General features: G+C 38.6%; 1 protein-coding gene and 1 non-coding gene across 2 annotated transcripts in view; one reads left to right on the forward strand and one right to left on the reverse strand.

The window, feature by feature from the left end:
* Positions 1 to 4,564: 4,564 nt before the first annotated feature.
* The window catches only part of RMND5A (required for meiotic nuclear division 5 homolog A), a 64,704-nt gene continuing 41,564 nt past the window's right edge, over positions 4,565 to 27,704 (reverse strand). Inside the window, exons 5-9 of the mRNA XM_069494039.1 lie at positions 16,176 to 16,342; positions 15,325 to 15,490; positions 12,412 to 12,514; positions 10,350 to 10,504; positions 4,565 to 9,088 (exon numbers count right to left, since the gene is read on the reverse strand). Coding sequence (XP_069350140.1) covers positions 9,025 to 9,088; positions 10,350 to 10,504; positions 12,412 to 12,514; positions 15,325 to 15,490; positions 16,176 to 16,342 — 655 coding nt within the window. The 3' untranslated portion in view covers positions 4,565 to 9,024. The remainder of the gene's footprint in view (positions 9,089 to 10,349; positions 10,505 to 12,411; positions 12,515 to 15,324; positions 15,491 to 16,175; positions 16,343 to 27,704) is intronic.
* On the forward strand, positions 25,820 to 25,926 carry LOC138400358 (U6 spliceosomal RNA). The gene has a single exon (XR_011236255.1). It is a non-coding gene; the product is annotated as a U6 spliceosomal RNA (small nuclear RNA).

Below are 27,704 nucleotides of genomic sequence, written 5' to 3' on the forward strand. Positions count from 1 at the left end.
AAGCGTGAAATTGTATAGAAAGTACGAATTCCTAAAATAAACTGTAGGAGTGAACCGAATCCTGGAAAATGAATCCCTCCATCTCTAAAGAAAAGCTCTGTGAAACCCCTCCATGCAGGCAAGATTGCTCTCCCAGCCCCTGCGTTGCAGAGGGACCTGTGAAAGAGGAGAGGCCACCCTTTTACAAATATAACTTGAGCATCAGTAAAGGTGAACAGAGGTCCTCTTGGATCTCTAAATTTGAGATGCCAGATTTGAACATGCTCCTGGGATCACTGATGACTTTTTACATTTTGTAAAGATAGAATTCTTGGGGAGCTGCCGGCACAGCTGTGGCCTCTGCTCAACCAGATGTGGGAACGAGGCAGAACAGACTGTCGTGAGGAGGCCAAAAGCCACAAGTGCTGCTCCCCGTGCACATTTCCTCTCTTACAGTGTTGTGAAAGAGATGCCTGCTTGTTGAGAGAAAAAACTCACGTAGATAAGGAAATAAGAATTGCCTATAATTCTTCACCTCAGGTATAATCCACTATTAATATTATGGTGTCCATTCTTCCTGGGTATTTTCTATGCATATATATATAAAATACATGCCTTGTTTTTTTAAAATGGGATTGTACAATGCTTTTATAAGTGGCTTTAATGAATAAACATTTATAGCATCCTTTTCCATGGCTAAATCGCATTCCATTTTTGGTTGTGCCATCATTTATTTAACTATTACCTGGCATTTGCTTCCAATTTTTCACTACTCTAATAACACTACTAAAATTTTGCACACGTCTTTGTTTCTTTAGGATAAATACCAAAAAGTGAAATTATTGGGCCAGTCCTCACCTTCGCCCTGGACCCCCCATTTTCACATTAACCAACACAGATTAGGAGGACCGGCATCACCTTCCTTGCTTTTGTTCCTGCTTGGTAACAGATGAGGTTATACTACTCTCATAATAAATCACAAACTCTTCATCTTGTTGAGGTAAAATACACATACTGAAAAATGCACAAGTCACTAAGTGTACAGCTCGATGGCTTCAGAGAGTAAACACTCCCATATAACCAGCATGTGAAAAACAGAATTTTGTCAGCCCTCCAGAAGCCTGCCTTCTACTACTTTAATCTATAAAATCAAGATACTTTTAGAGAACAGAAAGCAAGAAGGACAACTAACCTGTGTGTGGGAAAGCAGAAGAGAAATCTGAGAAATTTCCTTTGCCCAGGGGTCACTGGCAACCACAGCATCCAACCGGTGTGTACTGCACATGCAGGAGCACCCCACAATCCGAATCTGCCACCCTCAGGCCCAACAATATTTCATTTGCCAATCGGCTAGCCTGCAGCATTGGTTCTACAAATTTTCTCACTATGTGGAAGATGTCCACGACACATATTTTTTCACCCTGAAAAACAGGAAGTAGAGAAATGATTCCTTTATTATACCATAAACGTGGTATTGGCTGGTTGGAATCTAGCCTCGACGTGGTCCATTTAACAAACATTCATTTACTTAACAAAAACATATCCTATTTGTATAAGAAAAAAGCCAGGGAGAGAAATTTGTCATTTCCTTCTCCTGCTGTTAATCTGCTTTTAAGAGAGCCCACTTGCAAATCCCCTGTGAATCTTCACCAGTGGGCCAAGAAGTCTCCCTTTTCTTCCAGCTGAAGCTTCCCCTCCCTCCTCCCTGGGCCAGTGTGCAAATCCTCTCTGCACACAGTTTTATGACTACCTGGGGCAGGCACCACCTACTCTGCTCCTAAAAGCAGGCTCGAGCAGTGTTTCTCCACCAGAGAGAACGAAAGGAGGCCACAGAAGCATAGTGGTTAAAAGCAGAGGCTCTAAACCAGTCTCCTGGCTCTGCGACTCATTAACTGTGTGTTCTCTGGCAAGTGACTTAATGTCTTGATAACTCAGTTTCCCCACTTGTAAAATGGAGGTAGTATTAACAGTCCCTATCTCAAAGAGACCACTGCAATGAGTTTATACATATTTTTTTAATTGCTTAGAGCAGTTCCTGGAACATGGCAAGCAAACAATAAATGTATGTTGAAAAAATGAACTTGGACTGCATTTTTCAAAACTGGGTCATATTGACTACACTCCCAATGCAGCCATGTGACAATCCACATAGTGCACAAGACCAATATAAGTGAGACTTATGGTAAAGCTACAAATTCACTTTCCCGGAAAATGTAGACAATAGGAACATATTTTAAAGCACTAGAGCAAGGCAGCCTGTTATCACTTGAGAGACAAGAACACACCTTAATGCTTCTCTCTGAATAGCAAGAGGGTTTGGGAAGCTGACTGTGTGACGAGCACATTGCCTTTCTTCACGACATTTCTCACTCTCAGACGTTACCTTGATCCTCACTGAAAGTAGAGACCAAGTCAGCCTTGGTCACCTCTCCATCCAGGACCTCCAAACGTACACGAGATCAATGCTAAACAAATACTTATGCTGACCTTCATCACCTACAGTACTGGCCCCCTTGGCTCTAAGCCTTGTCTCCTTCCCACCACTCTTCATCCCACTGTAGCCAGAGTGGGCCTTAAAATACACCAGGGCAGCTCTACTTCCCTTCCATCACCCCTGGTGTTATCAACCTCACCATAGGACCTCGTCTCTATTTTTCTATACCTTGCAGCAGTCTGTAAGCAGTTTCATCTCAGTTCTGGGCACATAGTAGGTACTTTAAAAAATGGCATGACTGACTGAAGATGCCATACCACGACACGTTAAATATTTTCTGCATTTAACTTACACACGTCTGTTTATTAAACTAGCCAATATTTTTCAAGAAACACTTTGCACTTTTCTAAGCTGGAAGTATAGGTAATGCAGTAATTAGTAGCTCTTGATTATACAAGACTTCTAACATTTAGATCTATTGCAACACTGACTAGCATAGAAGACTCACGAGTGTATGAAATTCCTCTGCTACAAGGAAAGTTTTTGTGTGTGTTGGGGGGGGAAGTACTTTCCATCACACATGCATCATACGTGCATTGAGATTTCAAAGTGGTTTCGTTGAATTATTGCATTACTGTCTCTTCATGCAAGGTTTATAAAACTGGCCCATTACTGTCTTGATGAGAATTAAAAACAAAAAAAAAAAGAGTATATCACACATTTGTAAGCATAAAATATGATTTTTTAAAAACTTGTTTCAGTACTATAAACTTCATGTATACAAGGTTATGACATTAAACATATTCTTACTGGGTGCTGAAGGGGAAAGAGAAAGTTAGGAAAGCCTGTCTTCTGCTTGCTGGGATATTATCAAGTTTCTCTATTGGGAGTGGGGGAGGAGAGGCATCAAGCTACAGTTTTGTTTAAAGGTGCACTTTTATTCCTTATTTTGCCATTACAAAAATCCATTATTTTACGTTGTTGGTGTTCACCTTCCCCTGTTTAGCTGTGGAGGGGATGGAAATGCATTTTAACATACTGCGAATACAACATTCTCTCAATTAGCTGGATACTTAAAGAAATACACTGATTTTTAAAAATAACTATAACAGTACAAAGCACGCTAAATTTAACTTTTCTTGATGACTCAGGACTTAGTCATCAAGAAAAGGATAAATTCTGCTCAGTATGTGTGATCTCTACCTACCACATTTAAGAGGGAGGATACCTCATAAAATAGCGAGCCTCCATGAGGCTCCTCGTACGGGAAGCCAGGTCTCTCGTGACCATACAGACTTTGATTCAGTAGGTCTGTGCTGGGTTTGTGAGAGGTTCTGCATTTCTCACAAACCCCCACGTGGTACTGATGCTGCCGACTCATGGACCACACTTTGAGTCCTGGAGAGCCCAAATGCTGCAGGAAAAGGTGGTGCCAGGCCTCTGCTAGGTTTCCACAGGCAGGAAACATTCTAAAATCTCAGATAAGACCAAGTTTTTCTCTAAAACTATGTACAAAAGGAGCACAAACAAATTCTTGGTCCTTACCACCTTAGCTTGTCATTAAGTAGGATAGGCAATTCGGCCTCTGTCCCTCCCTGGAAATGGTGAGTGCACATGTCCCACCCCACCAGCAGCCTGATTTGCAGCTCTTCTTGCCAGTCATAGACTCACTACCAATCTGGTCAGAGCATAGGATGGGCACGAGGGGGCAGCCGCCCAGAAACACTAACTCAATCCCTGACATAGAAACCTGGGATGGTGCTCAGCCACTTCCTCTTCTCACACTGTTGGTGGCACAGTACAGCAGAATAAAATGGTGACAGAAGCATTTTCTTACAATTCTTTACAGGCATATCCTTAGCAAATACAAACAGCAATTTTCTCTTTTCACAATTGGCACCTCCAGCCATACTCCCTCCCTCATACCTTTGTCACCTGGCACATTTATACAGACCGGTTCCACAAAACACTTTTACAATGTGCATTTCTTTAATCTTTAAAAATATACACAGGAGAAGCCATGTGTTTTACATAGGAATACACATATTAACAAAGCATTTCTTATAGTTTTCCAAAACTCTATTATATCAGTCTGAAATTTATAAATTAAATATATCAGAATTTTTAAAGTTAAAATGAAATCCCTGAAACTACTGGATATGCTAGATTTTTTTCAAAAGTCAAATGAACAGAGAATATGAATAGGGTTTGTGTTAAATAAGGTTTATTGTTAGCTTTATTGCCTATAGTCTATAAGATGCAACTTTATTGTGCCTTTGCAAACAGGATACATTTCTTAAAAAACTGATCAAAATTTTCCATACATATAGCTCTATATGATAGATTACAGTGCAACACTATTCTTGTTACATAATTATAGAAATACTATAGAACCCAAGAGCACAGGGTAAGCAAAAGAAATACAATCCTGAGACATCTGAACAAGATGATTTGATGAATCCTTTTAGTGTAAGTTTAGAAAACACAGAGGAGGAAAAAAATACATGCACACTGCAGTCATGAGCAAAATACATCAAACACCTGCTCCTTGTTAGGTACAGGTGGGGCAAATAGTGAATTTCAGACACATGCACACTCACTCACACTCCCATTTTCTTCTCCTGCTTCCCTCCCAGCCCTAATACATTCACTCCCACCCCTTCCCAAAAGAAAATATCAGGCACTAAATCCTAGTGAACCCCACATCTGCCTTACCGGAGAAGATTAAGTGACTGCTAAATAAGAGTGTAGGTCCTCACCCCTAACATGAAAGAAAGCATGTGCTGTAAGCCAATCCCAGCTGCTTTTGCCTCTTTGGAAGTAAATGAAGCATATGCCCCGTACAGTTTAAAACTGTAGCGGAAATGTCTTGAAAACAAAACTTTGTTTCTCTCGCTATGTCTTGAAGTAAAATCAAACACCGGAAAATTCACCCTAAAACTAATTGTCTCATCTGTTATTAAAATACATTTGTCATTCTACATTTGGTATTGAATTATTCAATTATAGTTCATTAAGAATAGTTCATGAAGCTTGTACCTGCTTATAGTAAACACTATTGTACCACATAAAGCCTGCCACAGCTGGACAGGCTTATGAAACACCAACCTTCTCTATGTGTTCCTTACTAACATTCCCTCAAGACCATAGCATTCTAGTGTTACCGAAGATAATGTATGTAGAGTTAAGTAATGAAAGGTATTTGGTTTGTGTTGTCACCTTACACATCCTAGTGATGAAATTAACCAAACCATGCCTCCATGCCTTCCCTGAAAATAACCTGAGTCAGCTGACTAAACAGACTGGCCAGCTTGGCTGTCAGTCCACTTGATCAGAGGTTGAGCTGGAAAACCAGAGGGCTAATGTAGTCTACCAGCAGCTTGTCTTGTGCGGATAACCAAGAGCTCTTGGTTTTTGCAATATCCACTGTCCCAAAGGCTGAAACCACTGAGGCTGAAATAACTCACAGCATAAAGAATACTGAATTTAAACTGCATAACCTGTGGGACCACCTGGAGAGATAAAAAAGGATCCTCATTCCCCACAAAATGTGGTGTGGGTTTTAGTGTCTCTGTATACATTAGCTGCTACAGAAAAGTTAAAACAAAAGATTTATTTCATAACTTTCTTATTTTCAATTAAATGCTACACACTCACAAAATACACACCCTATGAATATGAGGTGGCTCTTTTCTTCAAAAATTTTAAAACAAAGAGGCACCAATACCCGTTCATTTATGCATTAGAAGTCTCATATAATCACCAATAAAACAACAGGAATGGCATCTGCAATGATTACACAAGGGAGAAAAAAGATCAAAAGACAACCTTAGCCATTGTAAAGACTGTACTTGAAAACACAGATGCTCTGGCTAAAGATTTGATAATAAGGTTTTATTGGTTTAGCATAGTTCCATGGCCTCTGTCCACAACTGATAAATGGAAATGGTTCCCAAAGAAATTTAAGAAACCATTCTGAATTGTTTTCAATGTACATTATTATAACTAGTCTGGCTATAAAAAACCTTGCCTCTACCATTACCTTTTGCAAGTGGAGGCAGAGAAAGAAAAATAGCATCCTCCCGCGCTGCTGAAATGCAGATAGCACGAGAGATGATGTGGTCAAAACACCATTTGTGAAGGTGTTTCTAAAGTAGGAAGGACAGAACGCTGTATTTTAGCATCTTTGGTTAAGATCTGGCTTCTTCAAATCCACCTCTCCTTCACATTTAGTCTCCAATGAATTTTAAGTCCATGCACTTAAAGAAGGTCACAAGATAAAAATTTTCATATTAAATTGTCAGATCAATAGAATTTCAAAATTTTTGACCCTCACTCTGCCCAGTGGGACTACAAGGACCTTACACAGGAAGCTGTAAAGTCAAATGCTTCGGTTAAAGCATGATCTTTGTAAAGTTTTCATGAGTTGCACAGAAAACTATCAGTGGGACTCCCAATACTGGGAGAGGGACGAAATAGAGCTCTGTCCTTTGTCCTTAAAAGTGGCCCAAGCCAACTGTGTGAAGTGTCTGGCTACGAAAAATATTTATCACCAACCTCTAGAGCATGTCTGTATCATTCAGACCTAGGTGAAGCCTAAATGTTGTACAGGTGTTTGGGGTGGAAAGGTGAGAATAAGTTCTGAATAAAGCTAAACTTGGCCTAGGGAGAAAAAGGTTAAAAAAAAAAAAAAAAGACACTCTAGTTTTAATTCAAAGGAAAAAATATATATATAATAAACCAGTTTACACCCTTGACCAGAGTGTCGCCTGGATTTTCTACCTTCTCTTTTGCAGTCCAAGGAGCTTGTCTCTGCTCTCTTCCTTCACTGCTTTAGTGGAAAGAGGGGGAACTTTATAGAGGATTCCAACAGTGAAACAGAATCATGGGGCAAAATTCGCTGTAGGGCCAGACTGAGGTTGGACAAGGCAAGCACTGAGCCAGGCCAATCACAATTTCTAGCTAACCCACACGGCACACAGTAGCCATCTACACAAGCCTGACCACGTGGTAATTAATTAAGCAGGGCTTTTCTGCAGTACGCTTTTCCTTCACAAACAAATCCTAGCTCTCCCAAGTAAACATTTCAGAATAAGCCATCCAGGCTGATGTACTACTGCAAATGCTGCCAGCTTCCAATTAGCACCAAATCTGTCCCCCCTCCCTCAAACTAAGTCCATAAGAAAATGTGAAGTGCCACATTTCTCTTTGCTTCTGTTTTCTTCTTTTTTCATTTTTCTCATGAAAGTATTCCTATATTGATGTTCAGTTCCATGTCAGATGCAATAAAGTTGCAAAATATTTGGTGATTTCCATATGACATTCTTCTCATAATGAAGTAACTTCATGAGTTTAAGTCAGAATTATGTCCACAGAAGTCTTTTCCATGTAGTTCATCATATAGAGAAAGACTCTTACACATGGCTATTTCTGGACAGTGCATTAAATGAAGCTACCTCACAAGAGAAAAGAGCATTATCTGTTCCATTAGAATAATATACAGATTCACAGTCAATGAGATGATACACGTTGCAGAAGAGAGGCATTGAACAGTATACTATTCAAACACAAAAACAGCAATAAACATAGTCCGTACTACAGAAAATATGCTAGCTTCTAACTTTAAGGATTTAAAATGATGGGTCTGGTAACTGCATTTTAGGACTGAAACATGCTTCTTCCCTTCTAGATACACAATGTTCGATGCTGGTGCACATATATATACACACACGCACAACACTGTGTCTGCAATGATATACAAATGCAATAGATAGCCAAGTCCTGAAGGCAGATTTCAGAGAATAGGGCTACCAAGACCAAGAGAGCAAATATCAACTTAAGAATACTTCTAACTTCAGAATTTCATTTTATTGAACAAACTTTTTAAAACAAGCACCTCTTGGCAATAAAAGCAAAAAAACCAATAGTACTCCTTTCCACTCTATTCTAATGGAAGACTTCTCACACCAGCCTGCTAAATGATGAAATTTTAAACAGGCAGCCTGCTGGGGCTACAAGCAGAGCTCAAATGCAGGTGTGCTGACTTCTTGGAGGAGGAGCAGAGGGAAACATCAAAAAGCAAATTTGGAATCTATCACAGCTTTCTTCCTTAAGCAAAAAAAAAAGTAAATTAGTTTTATAACCACAATTCAATTTATCAAACTTTTTCTGAAGAATTTTCATTTAATTATGTATACATAACAGGAAATAAAACTTTTTCACAAACACTCTCAAGGCTTACAATTATCAAGAAAATGACAAAAGTAAAAGCAGGAGAAATATTAAACACATGGCGAGGAGGTCAATTTCTGTTTCTGCTCTTAAAAAGTAAAAAAATCACCATATAATTAAGTACAAAAACCTGCATTGAATGACAACTGCTGGTGTATTTACTTGATCAGAAATGAAGACCAAGAATATAATAAAGCCCTATGATAATATTCATCTGGAGCACTCCCCTCAGTGTGTGTACACTAACATGTTGGCAAAGTTTCTGGAGCATTAGCTTATATAAACACGGGAGTCCTTGGTTAGCTGCATTAAATGGAACGTTCTCTTCTGAAATGTGCCCACAATTCAGTTTCACTTACAAATTGCAAACTAAAGTTACTTCAGAAAAATATCTGTTTGGCATCTCCTGGACTTTGTTCCATTGGACAATATGGACATTTTAATCTAAAGACAAGAAAGAAAACATTGCATCAAGGAAACAGGATCAGTACTGAGCATTCAGTTTTCATCTAGTTCCTATATCTTTAACAATTATACACACATAATAAACACATAAGCACAACATACGTGTCTGCATTTTGCTTTGAGGATTAACCATGCTTTCTCTTAATATTAACCAAGCTTTAAAGAGTCACAAATGAATACCACCCATACCAGAGCCTAACTGAAAGCCTCTTCTTCAGTGGAAATCAGTGAGAATTATTTTGTAAGCAAAACAAAGACAACTTTTCTGCAAACTGCTTTTGGGGTTTCAGAAGTAAATCCAATTTCTTTTCTCCAAAGGTTTAGGCTGCACTGGTCTCTAAATGAATTTCAAATGTACCAATCACATAATCCATTCATGGGCAGCAAATCTGATGCCAGCTGCAAGCCCATATCAAGAATGGCCCATTTTCCTCACAGTGGCACACGATACCAGCAGAGTCTGCACTAAGATCAACAATCTATCCTAGTCACCACTGATCTGCACTACCAGGGTGGGTGCTGCATGGTGGCCTAGGAAGGGCACAAACCGCTTCTTTACAAGCCAGGGCCTTCCCTTTAAAAGAAGGATCTTACCACAAAGGATCTGAAATGAACACCAGTGAAAAAATTTCTAGCTGCCTAAGCTAGAAATAGGCTTCTGAGACTTTTTTTTTTTTTTTTTGTAAGTTGAGCTCATTATGTAGAAAAAATTAGAAATGTATATACCTTTTAATCAGCAATTCCAATTCTAGGAATTTATTTATCACGTAGAAAGGAATTTACTTTAGCACTGGAGTAACAACTTAAATGTTATTATATTAATAGGAAACTGGCTAAATAATCATATTTCCATAAGGCAAAATACTCTGCAGTATTAACACAAAAAGAAGGAGGGCTCTTTTTGCAGTATATAAAAAGATTTCCAAGATATATCACTAAGTGAAAACACAGCGAAGTACAGAACAATTTATAGTATGCTACCATATGTATAAAGGGGGGGAATGTATCATCTACCCAAAAATTCAAGAGTGAAAGATCATGTTTATAAATCCAATCACCAAATCCATGAACAAATTAAAAGGATTGACAAAAGATCAGGTATCACCTATTTTGCCAAATGAATAGTTAAGAAATCTATTTCTAAATCTAGAAACATTTATTTAACCTCATTATTTCTTATCTTCCCACTAAATACTAAAATCAACTTTATTTACTAATATATAAAAAGTCAGAAACTTACTTGCTACCATTAAACATTTTATTCAGGGCATCTCTTGATATAATATGACCACAGACCAATTTCATGGGTGGATTGTTATCTGTTGTTTGCTGACGAAGAATGGGACAGGCAAATATAGAGTGATACCAACACTTTTTACCAAGGTCCACCTCAATCTGTTAAAAAAAAAAAGTAAAAAGGCTAAAAGTTATATTTCAGAAAGCCATCCACATACACACTGTGCAGCAAAGAACATTTATCAGATTTACACATCTGAATTCAACTTTCTACAGCACTCTTCTAACTAACTCAAAGATGGACCGTTTTAAGAATTCAAAAGGTAATTAGCCTTCAAAATTATTTTTAACACTACATTTCAAACCAAATTCTTAAGTCTAGAGTTAGAGTGAAAAGCGACGTGATATTCTAGAAGTCAAAAACTTGACTTCTGCAACTAGGCTATTTTGTAGCACACTTAGCTGGGTGATAAAAGTCAGTTTAGTGACTCCTTTAAAGGCAGACTAAACACAGGTTATTCCTGTGTGTGCTTCAGATCTCAGTTTCCCATGTTTTGTGTGTAATGGTCCAGAGAAACCACCTGTAACAGGGCTTTAAGCCAAGTTTTAACAGGACCTTTTGTCATCTGTACATCAAAGCCCAGGGCACTTGTTTCTCTTTGCTGCTGCAGACAAAACAAATCATACGAAAGCTAAGAGTGGGTGGCATATGCAGAGGCTCCACAAATGTTAGTTCTGGGTTTTTTTCCTTCTAAATCTAAAATGGCTACCAATATGAAAAGCCCATTACCCAGGCTCTTTCAACAAAGTTGACAAAGTGTAACAGAACAATCCTGACAAACAATGGCCAGATCACCACCTCCAACTGCTTTACTAGCTTGACCCACAGGCTTTAGGCAAATTCAGATTTCAGTCTTCTCTGTTCTAATGTGCAAGCATCAGAGATTCTTACAACATAACTGGGAAACTGACAGATGCTGGGCACCTGCTTTAGCAAAGCAAGTGAAGGCTCAAGTTTCTTTTCACTTGATCAAACGAGCAGCAGTGGAGAAGGGGTGCTGCGTTGTGTCCTGACCACACTCAGGACTGGGAATACACCTGTGCCTTTGACCAGAAAAGATCTTTGAGAAGAAACTGGGGCAACCAACTGACAGGGTTACCAGCTGGAAGAACAAGGTGGTAACTGCAGATAAACCCATGCATAGATGTGGCAGAAAAGAAGCAAAAAGCCAAAAGTGTATTTCAGCCATTCAGGGTCTATGACACAACCATGACAAGAATAATAATTCCAGGCAAGAATCTTAGTGACTACTGTCAGAGGCTTGGCAGCACATATCTTTCCACTCCATGTCTTAACTGTACCATGGCAGCCACAATTCGAGTAATTAATGTGTGTCCCAAATTATTCTAAGTATGATTATCTTCTCTCTAGCCTTCACCAGCCCCATAAAGAGAAGGCTGGTCCCTATTTTAGAGATGAACAAACTACTGCTTAGAGAAGTTAGAGTTGGCAAGTGATTGGTGCTAATGTTTAAAACCGAGGCCCTTGTGGACACACAGCCATGGAAGTCCACTGATGACTGCAGGTGTTACAGGGACCTTTGTTTTAATATATCTATACTTATTTTAATTGGTATTAGAAAAATATAACCAACACAAACCTATGATCTCATCAACACCAATGCTTAAGACAAAACTAAATCCAATTACACCGAAAATTGCTTTTTATATTTTAAAAAATCATAGTAGGAATGGTTGTGAACTGCATTGCAGAACACACTGCATGCTACAGTATATATAACCCTCCCCACTTCTGATGTTTTCCTTCACCAGCTTTCAGTGCCACTTTAAGTCAAAATTCTAAGAATACTCCTAAAGCCCCCCAAATGTACCAGGTTCCTCATTTTTATTGTTTAATCATGTCTACATATCCATCAAAAAAGCTGTCAAATGGCTATAATAATGTTTCCTACAATAAAGGCAAGATGGCAGATATTTTAAACCCTTAACATCCACATTTTTCTAAAGGCAGGAAGGGTAAATAGCCAATAGAAAATGGTACTCACAGGTAATTCATCTTTCTGGTTCCAAACTCCAGTGCACTGCCTCTGTTCAATCACTGCTTTGATGTTAATTAAAGCTGGCAGTGCCACACAACCTGCTGAGAAACTGGGAGAGCAGAAGAGGAAATGTCAGTGCCAGGCTAGATGTCAGGCCACTTGGTCCAAGGAGACATCAATTCCTCCAGATTCGTGTGCCCAGGGCCCTGGCCACTGGAAATGGCACAGAGCCTTCTCCTCTGCTAAAAGCAACATTTCTTCTAGCAGAAAAATAACTTGTTTTCCCTCCTCTATTCCCCAGGCCCACTGGTATATTTGAAGTTACTAAAAAACAATCCCAGTTTGGGAAAAAACAAAAATAAAATCATATGTTTACTAAATAAATCTTACTAATATGGGGAAAATGCAGTTAAAAAAAAAAAAAAAGCAAGCATTAAAAAAATACTACCTAAAACTGCCATTATCTGGTAGGGTACTTAATTTTAGCTTAATTTCTCCATAATTAGAACAGTAAAGTTTCAAAATATACATTTTAAATGTATACAAAAATATACAAAAGTGGCCGGGCGCGGTGGCTCACGCCTGTAATCCTAGCACTCTGGGAGGCCGAGGTGGGCGGATCGTTTGAGCTCAGGAGTTCGAGACCAGCCTGAGCAAGAGCGAGACCCCATCTCTACTAAAAAATAGAAAGAAATTATATGGACAGCTAAAAATATATATTGAAAAAATTAGCCGGGCACGGTGGTGCATGCCTGTAGTCCCAGCTACTCGGGAGGCTGAGACAGGAGGATCGCTTGAGCTCAGGAGTTTGAGGTTGCTGTGAGCTAGGCTAACGCCACGGCACTCACTCTAGCCTGGGCAACAGAGTGAGACTCTGTCTCAAAAAAAAAAAAAAAAAAAATATATATATACAAAAGCATCCAGTGTTGAAAAGGAGAATCCATCATTAAAAGAAAGAAGCATGAAACACACCAATTCAAATGAAGAATAGGAATTAAGAACTGCTCTTCAAAATATGGTGGTTTTAGCATCTGAGTTTGAAAAGGAAAGAGATGTTCTTACACAGAATTCTTCACCCAACAATATATAAGATGTTACACACTTTTGTATTCTCTTCCTTACAGAACATATATCAGCATACTTAAGTTTATTTTCCTTACAAAATTTGCTCCAATGTATATGCTTACTAGAGCAGTGATACCCAAAATGTGGTCTGTAGACTGATGCTGGAACACCATTTTTGGTCCAAAGGAAACTGAGAATAAGCTTTTAGAGGATTTCAAAACAATCTGACACTAGTGTGGATGGGGGTGGGGGGAGTCCTTATATTTTACAAAATGACCACATTTAATGGGCTCTGCTTATTAGTCACTGATGACATTCTTGCCTCTTAAACATTTTCTTGCATGGTTCCTCCTATATCCGAATCACCCCTGTTCAGGGTGGAAGCATTCCTCTCAGATCTGGAAGTGCTGGCAGCCAACTCTCAGCTGAGTCCTCTTCAGGACTGTCCTCAGTTGAAGAAAGCCATCAAACTAGGATCACATCAAGTGACTGCTCCATGTAAGGATACAAAAGCCCATGTAGACCCAACGTGAAACAACTCTACAGGCCAATCGCGTTCTAGAGCTCCTCGGGGATGGGTGGAGACCTTTGTTGTGACTGTTTTTCTCTTTGCCCAATCCTGTTGCTTTTATTCCCCCACAGGTGCTGATCCCAAAAAACTTCCTGCATGTCCATCCCCATTTCAGAGTCTTTCCCCCAAAAACCTGATGGCAATACTGCCTCACATTACAGTTAATGGCATGAGTCTGTCTCCTACTCTAGGTGGAACACCCTGTGGAATGCAGACTGCACCTTATTCATCTTTGTATCCCACCCAGTGCCTGGTACATAGCAGAGATTCAAAACACTTATGGAATTAAATGAATAAAAGAGCAAACGGTTATTTTCTTAAAACAGGTTCTTAAACTTTTTGGCTTCAGGACCCCTTTACATGCTTAAATATTAAGGATCTCAAAGAGCTTTTGTTTTTGTGGGTTATAGCTATCATTATTTAACATATTAGAAAATAAAACTGAGAAACTTAAAAGGTACTAATTCATTTAAAAAAACATACTATGTTATCATAAGTAACATTCTTATAGAAAGTAACTATACTTTCCAAAACAAAAAAAAAACATTTGTTGGGCCGGGCATGGTGGCTCACACCTATAATCCTAGCATTCTGGGAGGCTGAGGCAGAAGGACTGCTTGAGGCCAAGAGTAGCTGGGACTACAGGTGTGTACCACCACACCCAATCAAAACTAGCATTTCTTTCTTTTACTTTTGGAGACACGGTCTTGCTCTGTCTCCCAAGCTAGAGTGCAGTGGCATCATCATAGCTCACTGCAACTTCACACTCTTGGACTTCAGCCATCCTCCTGTCTCAGCCTCCCAAGTAGCTGAGACTATTATAGGCACCTGTCACCACACCTGGCCTCAAGTAATCCTCCCACTCTGGCCTCCCAGAGTGTTAGGATTACAGGCGTGAGCTATTGCGCCAGGCCAAAACTAGCATTTCTTAAATTCAAAGTGTGGTGGTGAGGAATATAGCAAGTACTTGTGGAGTTTGATACCACCGCCTCAACTTGTGCTAAGGCTCTAGTAGCTTAACCCACCATTGTTTTCATACCATCTGTATAAACATCAACACTGCAGAAAAGGCTCTAGAGATCCCGAGATTCAGGCCCTACTTTGAGAACCCCGCCCTAAAACTATGTCAGCTGTCAACTGTGACCATCCCTTGAAATACCAATTGCATTTTTCTTCAGAAAGACAAAAGTTTTCTTGACTTTAAATATGAAGAACTAGACAAGTTAAAGGGAGGTGGCTAATGCAGTGCATATTTCAATAGCAAACAGGGCCAATATCCATACCTGACACTGAGAGGGGACTCCACAGAGAGCCCCAGGAGGGCACAAGCATCCCGTGTAAAGATGTCACAGATATCAGCCCACTGGTTTGCATCAAGCAGGTGAACATACGGTGAGTTCTCAATCCCTTGTCTCAGATACACGAGGCTTCCCATCAAAACCTGAATATCTAAATAAAAAAGCATCAGCAAAAAAAAGCATTAGAGTTTGCTTGCTGGTAATAGGCCAAGAAAGGCAAGAATATTCCCACGCAAACTGATATAGCCTAAAATAATATATTAACAATGTCTTTTATAATTCTGGTCCTTAAGCTTGGCTTCTTCCCTCACCCCAAATTGAAGAAAGACCATGGGAAGAAAAGAGGAAGAAAAAAAAACCATGGAAAATATTTTTCTTATCCACAGCACACACAGTACAATTATCATTATTTAGAAGAATAACAATTATGTCACCCCACATCTTTGGCTGCAGAGCTAGCCAGTACTCCCACACTGACAGGTGGGGTTAACAGCTGCCACCCTGGCCCTGAGACACTTTGTCATGGCAATAATAGCAACATAAGGTGAGACAGGAATGGGAAAAGAGCAAGTACACACCTTGATCTTCCTCACATCTCCTCTTAGTTTAATACAGAATTCCAAAATCTGCAATGTCTCTTTTTGATTTCTCATTTAAGAGGCCCTAATGTTTCACTTTTGTTCTAGCACCAGTCAGAGCTTTTTCTGCAAATGGTTATCATCTACAATTGTTTTCGTTTATTAGCAAACATGTAGTGGATCTAGTTAAGATAAACAAATTACAGTAGTGGCTACAGCCCTGTTCTAAACATTAAAATCATATGACTACAGACTCACCTTTTTGATGATTTAGAGCAAACGGCTGAAAATTTTTAGCATACTGTAATGCCTCTCGCTGATTTGTAGTTCCTCCCATTAACAAGCTAATGAAATACAGTCTGTGTAGCTTAAATTCCAAGGAGCTGTTTTGGGCTATAAGCATTTCTCGGTTTGATACTGCCCACCTTGAAGAAAAAGCAAAAAGGATTTTAACAATAATCAAAAGCATAAGCAAGGTGTGTTAAAAATTGTTTGAAACCTAATAACACAAAAAAGGGGATTTGTCTGCCCTCTTGTGGATGTCTGTCACAACATCAATCTCTAGGCCCTGACTTGTAAAGAAAGTAGGCAATAACACCAACTATATACAAACAGGCCCTTTCAGTCAGCGAAAGAAAGAAAAAATATTAAGTTAGACGACAATTACATATTTATTAAGGTTTTAAACCTAGACAAGAATGACTTTGACATATCAATATGATGCATCTGACCTTGTACAAGGCCACACTTTGAAGCACATGTCAGCCCAGACTGCCTAGACCCACTGCTCTTTTCAATGTTAAACTGGCCTGTTTATATGTGAATCAAAGATTTTGAAGGGGAACCATTCAAACTTTCATTAACTGCAAGATTTTGTGATACTCACTTTGAGATTAAAAACAGTAAACATAGGTGTTTTCCCCTGCAGGTGCTTTCGGTCTAATCAGGAAGATAAAGCTAGACAAATATCACACAGTGTATCTCACTGTGACAAAATGATTTGTACAAACCTAGTGCTAATAAGGGGGGGTGGAAGATTCAGTTTTGAATGATCTGAAGTATGGCATCTCTATATTCAAGTTTCTATGGTACAAACAGTTGGAATAACCAATCTTGAACTGCGACCACAAGATCAGATGAGGACTAAAGCAGAAAAGTATACAGCCAAGTGTTAAAATCAAATTTTGCAATAAGGTGATAAGGAAGCATTACTTTATTTCTCTAAATATATTAAAATATAGGAGCTGTTAATATCATATTCTATGAATTTGACCCTCAGTTGGACAGATATTCTCCACCTAACTCAATTCACTAAAGACAAATGGAGTCTGAACTGGGTATAAGTAGAAAATATGAGTAATTCCATAAACCACATAAGTAAAATCTTTCAGTCTACTCATAATGAATTGGTTGACTGGGGATTGAACTTCACATAGATGGACCTTTACTTGAATCCTACCCTTCCCCAAAAGGGCTGCAAATGCATACAAACATTCTGATTAACTTGCTGATGCATTTACATCTTAAGATTGTCAATTCATGAAGCTTCTCTGACCTCAAAGTGATTTCTTAAATATTAATCATCTGGAACTTAGAAATATTTACTTAAATTTAAGTAAGCCTTGGATTCTTGCTTGGCAATAAGATGAGTGCAGTCATGTTGCAACACTAAGTCTGGAAAACTTGCTGACACCACCAAGGTACTTCTGGCAGCATCAAAAGAATGGCCCACACCAACCCACAGTATCAACAGTACTGTGTTTTTGCCACCTCTAGTCTATCAGGCATCTTATGGACCTCCAGTTCCAAGGAGTGTATTTACATCAGGTCACTTTCTAAAGGTTTATCCCAACCTTCTCATTCATAAAAGCATGAGTATGCTTTCCTACTAACAACAAGTAAGGATAGGCAACAAGCTTTTTCTTTTTTCTGTTTCTGGTAAGAGGTATATGTGCAAGAGTGTGTAAAGGCAAAGAAGGCAGCAAAACAGAGAAACTACAAATTTTAATGAAAGATAAAAGGCTACAGAAAAAAGGCAAAGACCACAAGGAGATCCACGAAAGAAGAAAACATTCTATCTCATTTTCATAAGAAAATGTTCATATCATAGTATTAAAAGGGGGGGAAGTGTGATATACAGAAAAATAACTTTTAGTCATCAGAATTTTTAATAGTAATGACTCCAGGAAAGCTGGATTTCAAGCGTTATTTATCAACTGCTATAGCATGAGCTATGGGCACCAACTATTAGACCAGCACCAAGGGGCTGAAACCCCAGAAAGATACACCAATCAATATCAGCTGAATAGCAGTCCACATTACAGTGATTTTTACAATAGTCTATGCTATCGTATATTTTCCAATTTTTCTATAATGAACATATATTACTTTTGTACTTAAAAAGGTAATAACTGGTCGGGCATGGTGGCTCACACCTGTAATCCCAGCACTCTGAGAGGCCGAGGTGGGTGGATCGTTTGAGCTCAGGAGTTTGAGACCAGCCTGAGCAAGAGCGAGCAAGACCCTGTCTCTACTAAAAATAGCAAGAAATTATATGCACAACTAAAAATATATACAGAAAAAGTTAGCCAGGCATGGTGGCGCGTGCTTGTAGTCCCAGCTACTCGGGAGGCTGAGGCAGGAGGATTGCTTGAGCCCAGGAGTTTGAGGTTGCTGTGAGCTAGGCTGACGCCACAGCACTCTAGCCAGGGCAACACAGTGAGACTCTGTGTCCAAAAAAAAAAGAAAAAAGAATTAAAAAAAAAAAAAAAAAAAAAAAGAGAGAAAAAAAAAGGTAATAACCTTTTAAGCTATTGCTAAAGGAAACAAAATTTCTTAACTTCCTTTTTTCATGAAAGGGTCAACAGAGTAACTCCAAATTACTTTTCCTAAAAGTAATCCAAGTTATGAATTATGGATTCAAGCTTTTCAAGCTATGAATACCTGTATACTCCATTTAACTTGGAGAGGCATTTTAGACGATGTAATTTTTAATTTAGTACTTGCATTTATTTTTATACATTTTCAAATTTTGCTATAAACAAGGCTACAAAGTAATCAGGAAAAAACTAGCATTGCTTAATTCCTTCCAACTCCCTGCCAAGAAATGTTTAGAAAAGTAAATAGATACTCTTAAAAAAGGAACTGGGAGGGCAAGGAGGATATCATGAAACACAAATTCACAGAATACAAGTTTTTACATTTCATTAAGAATTAATCTCACAAGGCAAGGGATTTCTAAGCTTCTTCCTCCCTGGGAAAATGTCATTTTCTAAACTAAGGATGATACACCCCATTTTTACTCCTACAAACATTTACACATTAAGGTGAATCTCTTGCCTGATAGGACCTCTTTTTCACACCCTTTTGCAGGAACCCACATTTCTATTTTCTTGACCTCAATTCATTGGCCACAGTTAATTGACCAGATAAGCACAGATTTTTAAAGTCACTCTCTGCAGTTGCCTCCTGACAAGAGAGTCAGTCTATCTTTAACTCTATGACCACTTCACAATCCTATGCCTTTCACCAAGTTCTTGATGGAGTTGCCTTCCTGATGATCATCATAATAGCTGCCTTAACTAACGCTTGGAATCCAGGTACAAATTTCACAGCAGCATTCTTATTCATGCTAGCAGTTTCTTCAGATAGCTTACCATTAGTGAATCTGTGACAACTAAAAACAATGAAAACATCTTTAACTGGCAGTAAAGTTCTTCTTCAATATCCTTATTAACAATAACCATTTTCTTTCAATGAGGCAACTAACTTCAACACTTTGGCCTGGATGTTAGCCAAACTCACTGGCATTTTTATGTGTATGTGTATACACACACACACACACACACACACACATACTATATATGTACATACACATACACGGTCTTCAATCCAGAGCAGCAGAAGTAAATGTTCCATTTACACCATAAGCATCTTTCTGTTCTAGTGCAATTTAAGCAAAAAAATGTTGAAGCAACTTTACCCTGGATTTTATAGTCACAGAACTTTTTCAGCATACTTTGTAACAAAGTTTCCTGTAGGCTCAGGTCTTGTCCTAGCTTTCCTTTGCTGTCATCATTTTCAAATCTTTCTAACTGCATCCTGTTTCACTTTCAGCAACTTATCTTTGTTCCATTTTTGTATTAATAAAATGTCACCTCAGTTTATTGCTGGGAGATAAAGAGGCAACACAACTACACAACTTGCTGATCTGAGGGTGAACTGACTAGCAGTGACCAATCACTGACATTCAGAAAGAAGTGACTTGACTAGTCGTGACCATGATGCACATCTGTTACTTACGTGGTGACTGTGGACTGAAGAGCCAGCAGAAAAGTTTGTATTTTATGCAATTACAGCTAATATATCTCCATGACTGAAATTTGAACCATGGTGTTGGAGGCCTGGTGTTATTTAACTAAACTATGGTAAATTAAATTTAGGCATATTGGAACCACGTGGAGAGGACTGCCCATGGATGGGTTCACTAGCAAAGACAAACAGAAGAAAGAACACAGGGATTTCAGAGACAGGAGGTTACTTTATAAAGACAAGGAATGCCCAGAGTGGTACAATGAAGAAAAATGTAAAGTTCAAGGAACTGAGCAAGTCAGGGTGTCTATGGTCCATTATCATAAATCTTAAAGAATCAAGAAGAAAATAAGATTAGTTTTCTTTTTCTTACCAAGATTCCTGCCCCTTCCACTTTCTTTTTTAAGAAGAAGGCGGGCTGGGCTGGAAAACTAAAGGGTTTGTGCCAGGAGGAGAAATTATGCAACACAGGGATAAGAAAGCAGTGGTTAGTCAGTAGCATAAATCAGAAGCATTTGTCAAGTGGTATAAAGAGATAAAGGAGGAAAATAACAGGCCTGCTGAGAATAGAATGGAGGTGGAGAGAGATGTAGGCCAAAAAGAGAGCAAACATATTCGGATAATTAAATCTAGCAACTGGCAAATGACAGCAACAACGACACGTTCTGGTGATTTAAAGCTGGTCCAGGTAGAAGACTTGTTCCCTCTGTGAAATTAGAAGCTGTGATACTATCTCCCACTGTAAGTGCTAGCTAATTGTTGTACAAGTACAATCAAACACAAATTGAGTAGGTGCAAATATGGCTGAAAAATTCAAGGTCCAGGCTCAATTATAATTTCCTAATAATCTGCCCATCCACAGAACTCTAGATGTTCTTTATTTTAACCTCTCATATGGCACACATCACAATCTATTCAACAGCATACAGCCTCTGGTCTCCTAAAGAAGGGGCTGTCTTACTCACCTATCCTGGCACTACTTTGAATGGGGTAAAGTGATAAAGAGCACAGGTTCGTAGAGCCAAATATGTATGAACTTAAATCCTGGCTCTGCAGTGTGGATCTGGGCTGTTAACTAATTCTATAAAATCTGTTTCTTTACTAAAATGTGGGGGCACCTCAAAGGGTTGGTGGTCATTAAATGAGAGAGCTAGCTGAATCACTGAGCACAGAGACTGATGCAAATAGACATTCAAAAATAAGTTACTCAATGTAGTTTACTGAATGATGAACTGACAGTTCTTCAAATCATTTTTAGTAAGAAAAATTATTAGGTTTTAAGTATGAAATGTCCGATTTACTTAAGTACTAAGTTTGATAGTTGACATGATATCTCTGACATTTCACTTTGATACTTCTTGTTTTGTTTTGTTTTTATTGTGAAGGTACATCCTCATTCTCTCAAACACAGGTTTGGCTTATGATTATCTTTCAAATTTTTTTAAGAGCGATTTTTGTGAAACCATGGATAAGTCAAAAATTCATGTTATTTTCGAATATGAGTTCCATCACGGAACCCATGCTGCACAGAGAGTTCAAAACATCAACAAAGTGTTTGGGAAGCATGTGGTTAATAAATGCACAGTATGTTGATGGTTTGAGAAGTTTCATTCTAGTGATTTTAATCTTGAAAATGACCCATGTGGGTGACCTGAGACCAAGGTGGGTAATGATGAGCTGAAAGCTGTAGTGGAAGCAAATCCATCTCAACCTAGGTGTGAATTAGCAGCAAGGTTTGACATTACTATTCCAACAATATTGGACCATTTGAAACAAATGGGCAAGGTAAAGAAGCTGGATAGATGGGTACCGCATAAATTAAACGAGCATCAGAAGACAAATCGCCTCAAAGCTTGCCTTTCCTTGTTGTGATGACATAAAGGCCAACCATTTCTACACTGCATTGTTACATGTGATGAAAAATGGATTCTTTTTGACAACTGCAAGCATTTGGCACAATGATTGGATAAAGATGAAGAGCTGAAACACAGTCAAAACTGAATATTCATCAAAAAAAAGCTAATGGTGTCTGTTTGGTGGTCCAGCATTGGTATTATCCATTACAGCTTCATGAAACCTAGTCAACTGGTTACAATGGATGTCTGCTGCAACCAGTTGGACAAAATGATGAGGATGCTTGCAATTAAGCCGCCTAGATTGGTCAATAAAGACAGGGCAATCCTCTTGCAAGACAACGTTTGACCACATGTCGCACAAACAACACTGGTCAAACTACAGAGGCTGCACTTGGAAACACTGTCATCCACCTTATTCACCAGACCTTGCAGCAACTGACTATCACTTCTTCCCAGGTTTGGACCACTTCTTGCAAGGAAAAATATTCAATTCTCAACAAGCTGTGGAAAACATCTTTCGTGATTTCATCATCACTTGCTCTCCAGGCTTTTTTGCTGCTGGTATAAGCAACCTACCATTAAGATGGCAAAACTGTGTGGATAGTTTAGGCACATACTTTGATTCATTGTACTGCTTCTTGTTTGAGATATAATAAACTACACTGTTGATTCAAAATCAGACATTTCATATTTAATGACCTAATATATTTAAAAGATAAGAATTACTTCGGTACTTCCACATGATACTCAGAGCTATTTTGATTTTTACAGCAAACATGCATATAGTAGTTAATCCCCTTCAAAAAATTTTGACATTTTCTTAGCTAGAAGTTCACATTGAATATTTAAGTATTTGATCCACTGAGCAGGAATAAGGAGAAGATAGTCACAACCTTAATTAACATGACAACAGCCAAATCCAAAGACTACAAAGCACATGAACTATAAAAGCACAAAACTATTAATACTGGCACCAAAAACTTAACCCACTGCTTGCAAAGCACTAGAAACCATATGACCAGAAGTAAGTCAAAAAAACAGATAATGGAATATTAGCGAATAGGTGCTGTGTTCTGTATAATGACATTTCCAGCAGAAAACGTCTAATTTTTAACTTTTAAAAGAACCACCACCATGCTAACTAAAAATTCAGTTAAATTATTAACTCTATGATTTCTTTAAAAATTCTGCTCTCCAAATCTCCAATGAAGACCATGAGAACACTGTCACTTTTGGAACTATTTCCTGTTGAGAGAAACACTGCAGACCCAAAAGTGACACTCAGTGAGGTCACCAGTGTCACAATGATCTCTGTTCGCCATCACCACATTCTCCTAATGAAGAGATATTTTCGGCCTCTTCCTTAAGAAGGTCTACGGCCTGTGAAGAAACGGTCCTTGTATCACCCATCCCATGGCACCCCACCTCCACGCCCTCCCCAGTCTGTGGAAAAATTGTCTTTCACGAAACCGGTCCCTGGTGCCAAAACAGTTGGGGACCACTGCATAAAGAGACCCCAAAGCAATACTACCTACTGAGGTGAATAAATTAGAAGCAACCTATATCTACATAATTCCAACAGAAACATTAGCATTCATTATCCTAATTGTCAGGCCTCTGAAAAGTCTTGGCACATTGTTAGCTCCACATTTAGAATTTCCCTATCATTCCAAAAATAATTGGTACAAGATTTCATCTTCATAGTTAGCTGTTCTCCCTCAGGAACCTAACTGACAGCATTCACCTGTTCATTCTCTCTCTTCTTACAATTTTGCCAACCTAGGTGGGTGTCTATTTTTGGTAATACTGAAAAAATGTTTCTTGCCAAGTTCCACAGCACACTCCACTACAACCTTTCACAGCATTTTTAAAAGGCTTACAAGTACCTTCTTTTTCTAGTCTCCTTTGAGGCTATGCTCTTGGGGGTAAAAGCCGAAGTTCAGGGGAATGGATGACATTTATTTACTCCACAGGTGTGGACCTGGAAGGACATTACTAAAAAAAAAAATGAGTCAAATGCTTAATAGCAAACATGACAAAAATCAAAGTTTGGTCAAAAAAGTTAAGAACCCTGTAACTTTGCTTTAGAGACTGAAAAGAATAGCTAACATTTCATTTCTGAGATATTTTCAAACAGTCATTTCTCAGCTATGGGTTGAATCCATCACTGGAACTACTAATAAAATCTCAGAGTCGGTCTTTGTCCTTCTCACATGCTATGTAAGAAACCACACAAACTATAGTATTACATATCTGAATCTACTCAGAACACAAACACACAACTTTACATGAGGTTCTCCATAATGCAGAGATTAGCAGGAGTGCCCAGAAGCTACACATGACAAGTGGTTTCCTACAACAAAACCAAGAGATTTTATAAACCTAATCAATAACGGATCTGCATTGTAAAAGCACAAACTCCCAAGTCTTTCCTCTTAGGTTTCCCTCCTCTTTTCCATCATGTATGTTCAGCCTCCTGGCTAGATTAGCTCCTTATGCTTTTACATACTGAATCTCAGGGATAGTTTATTTAAATTTTCCCTTTTTTAAAAAAGATTTCTCTACTCATAGAAATTTCTCTAGTCATAGTTTGCCGGCTCATTTCCAATACTGCTCAGATTCCCCGTGAGGATATAGTCAGGTAACGTCTATTCTCCCAAGGAATACATGGTCTTGGAGCTTCCTATAAACTTTCACCAGCAACAAATGTAAAGTAGACAATGGAAAATAGTGTTATCAACCCAAATATTTTTTCTCTTTTGGCCTTCCTATTCTATTTGCCACCTCCTTTTCTGTATCCTTCCCAATGGGCACGTCTTTACATTTTTCAATTAGCTTCTCTTTAATAGAGGTACCACTTTTTCTACTAGTGCATCAGCAGAGTGAGTTAAAAATGTATCCATCAACTCTTTTTTCTTCTGCCTTTTCATAATTAAGCCCAAAAGGATGGGAGAGAGAGAGGGGAAAAAAAAAAATCAAACTCTGAAAAATAATCCAACTTGTTCAAGCCTTCATTGCTCTTCTGCACTGGCACATCTATCAGAGCCTTGTTTCCTCTGTGGTTCTATGTGGCTATCAAAAAGTGCCTGAATCAGGAAAACTGTCCACCTAAAGGAAGCTACAACTAAGGACATGAAAACAGACACCAGAAACTGCTGACTCATTGTCACCTTCATTTCCAGTGACAGTCAAGGCTCCATGATCAGTCATCTCTGGCTTGCTTCCTCCAATCTTATTTTCTAGAATCATTTCCTGCTTATTTTATTCGTTGATAGTGTAAGTTCTCTTAAGTCTGGCAAGCATTTTCTTATTTTTAGGACCACTGGCAACACACGCCACCAAGAAACCTTTGTGGTTTCTTTTATCCCCATCTAATTGCTGACCTTGGAGATGTAGTCTTCCCATATTTCAGCAGCCCACCTAATACTGTTCACATCCCGTCCAATCTAAAACTTCTGTGGTCTAAACCAAGAGAATACCTTTTTCCTCTCTTCTGTGAAAAATTCTGTAACCCCTCTCTCCTTTCTTATAACCATTCAATTGTTTTCTGTTTCCTTATGGTATTGTACTGAGGCTTTTGCAAAGAGAACTACAAATTCTTTGAAAAAAGTGTTATGAGGTTTCCCACAGGCAATGGTGAATGAAATGCTCTCACAGCTTGTGGAAATGATTTTGTGATATAAGATGGTCACTTATCTCAGTAGTGATCCCTTCCGCTTTAAGATTGCCCTCACAGTGCTCGCTTTGGCAGCACATATACTAAAATTGGAATGATACAGAGAAGATTAGCATGGCCCCTGCGCAAGGACGACACGCAAATTCGTGAAGCGCTCCATATTTTAAAAAAAAAAAAAAAAAAAAAGATCGCCCTCACAAAGACTGTTAGTTAGCCTTTACCAGAATGAAGACGTGGCTCAGCTCAGAGGATAAACACAAACTAAAATATGAGATGCCATTCTTTCTCCCCACCCCCCCCCCCACACCTATCAGACTTGCAAAGATTTAAAAAAAAAAAAAAAAAAAGATGGAGAGAAGAATCAGCAGCAACGTAATGACCCTTGCTATCTGTGGTAGGACTGTATTTTGGGACAATCTTTACAGAGAAAACTTTGGTAAGATCAATCCAAATTTTAAATGCACCTTGGCACAACATTGTAGGAATATACCCTCCAGATATAGTTGGGCATGCTTAAAATAATGTTTAATGAATATTCACTGCTGTATGGCTTATAAAGTAAAAGATTAGAAACTACCAAAAGGAAATGGTTCAATAAAATTAAGGTCTAATCCCTAAAACAGAACACTCAGCAGCCACTAAACAACAATGAAATAGTTCTGTATACAGATGAATACTTCAAAATTTTTCAAGTGAAAAAAAGTAAGATGCAGAACACTGTGTATAGTGTGCAATCATTTGGACACAAAAATGAACATATACATAACATAGTAGTCTCCCTTATCTGCGGATTCACTTTCCAGTTTCAGTTACCTGTTTTGTCAACCATGGTCCAAAAATAGGTGAGTACAGTACAATAAGATACTCTGAGAGAGAATGACTACATTCACTTAACTTTTATTACAGTATATTGTTATAATTGTTCCATTATTGTGAATCTTTTACTATGCCTAATTTATAAATTAGGCACACCACAGGTATGTATATATAAGAAAAAACAGTATATATAGGGTTTGTATTATATGTGGTTTCAGGCATCCACTGGAGGTCTTGAAACATATCTCCAGATAAGGGGGGACTACTGTACACATCAACTTGTAAACATATGGAATATCTCTGGAAGGATGTATAAAAAGGTGAATAGTAACTGTTTGTATGAAGAGAAACTGAGTGATTAAGGGGCAAGGGTGGGGAGAAGATTTATTTTTCACTGCAGTTTGATCTTGTTTTAACTTTTGATTTCTTACTTTGTCCGTGTATTACCTATTAGGATAATTAATGCTGATTCAAAACTCAAATGTGAAGGTTTCATATAAAATAATGTTTTAACAGTGTTAAATTTTTTCTTTTTTAAGCAGTTTGGCCAGTAATGGAAACCTAACAAAGGACTGACCAAAGCAATCCAAAGACTATTTAGAGAAAAGGAGTCAGCCAATGAACTTTGAACACCCAACAGCTTTGCAACACTATCTCTAGTGGAGAGACAATGGAATTGTGATATTTCAGCCTGAGAACATTATTTTCTTTTTTTTACTTTTTTTTTTTTTTTGGAGACAGACTCTCACTCTGTTGCCTGGGCTAGAGTGCCGTGGTGTCAGCCTAGCTCACAGCAACCTCAAACTTCTGGGCTCAAGCAATCCTCCTGCCTCAGCCTCCTGAGTAGCTGGGACCACAGGCACGCGCCATCATGTCCAGCTAATTTTTTCTGTATATATTTTTAGTTGTCCATATAATTTCTTTCTATTTTTTTTTTTTTTTTTTTTTTTGAGACAGAGTCTCACTCTGTTGCCCAGGCTAGAGTGAGTGCCGTGGCGTCAGCCTAGCTCACAGCAACCTCAAACTCCTGGGCTTAAGCAATCCTACTGCCTCAGCCTCCCGAGTAGCTGGGACTACAGGCATGAGCCACCATGCCCGGCTAATTTTTTCTATATATATTTTTAGCTG

This window comes from Eulemur rufifrons, chromosome 19, assembly GCF_041146395.1.
Source record: "Eulemur rufifrons isolate Redbay chromosome 19, OSU_ERuf_1, whole genome shotgun sequence".
In the NCBI taxonomy this organism is placed as follows: domain Eukaryota; kingdom Metazoa; phylum Chordata; class Mammalia; order Primates; family Lemuridae; genus Eulemur; species Eulemur rufifrons.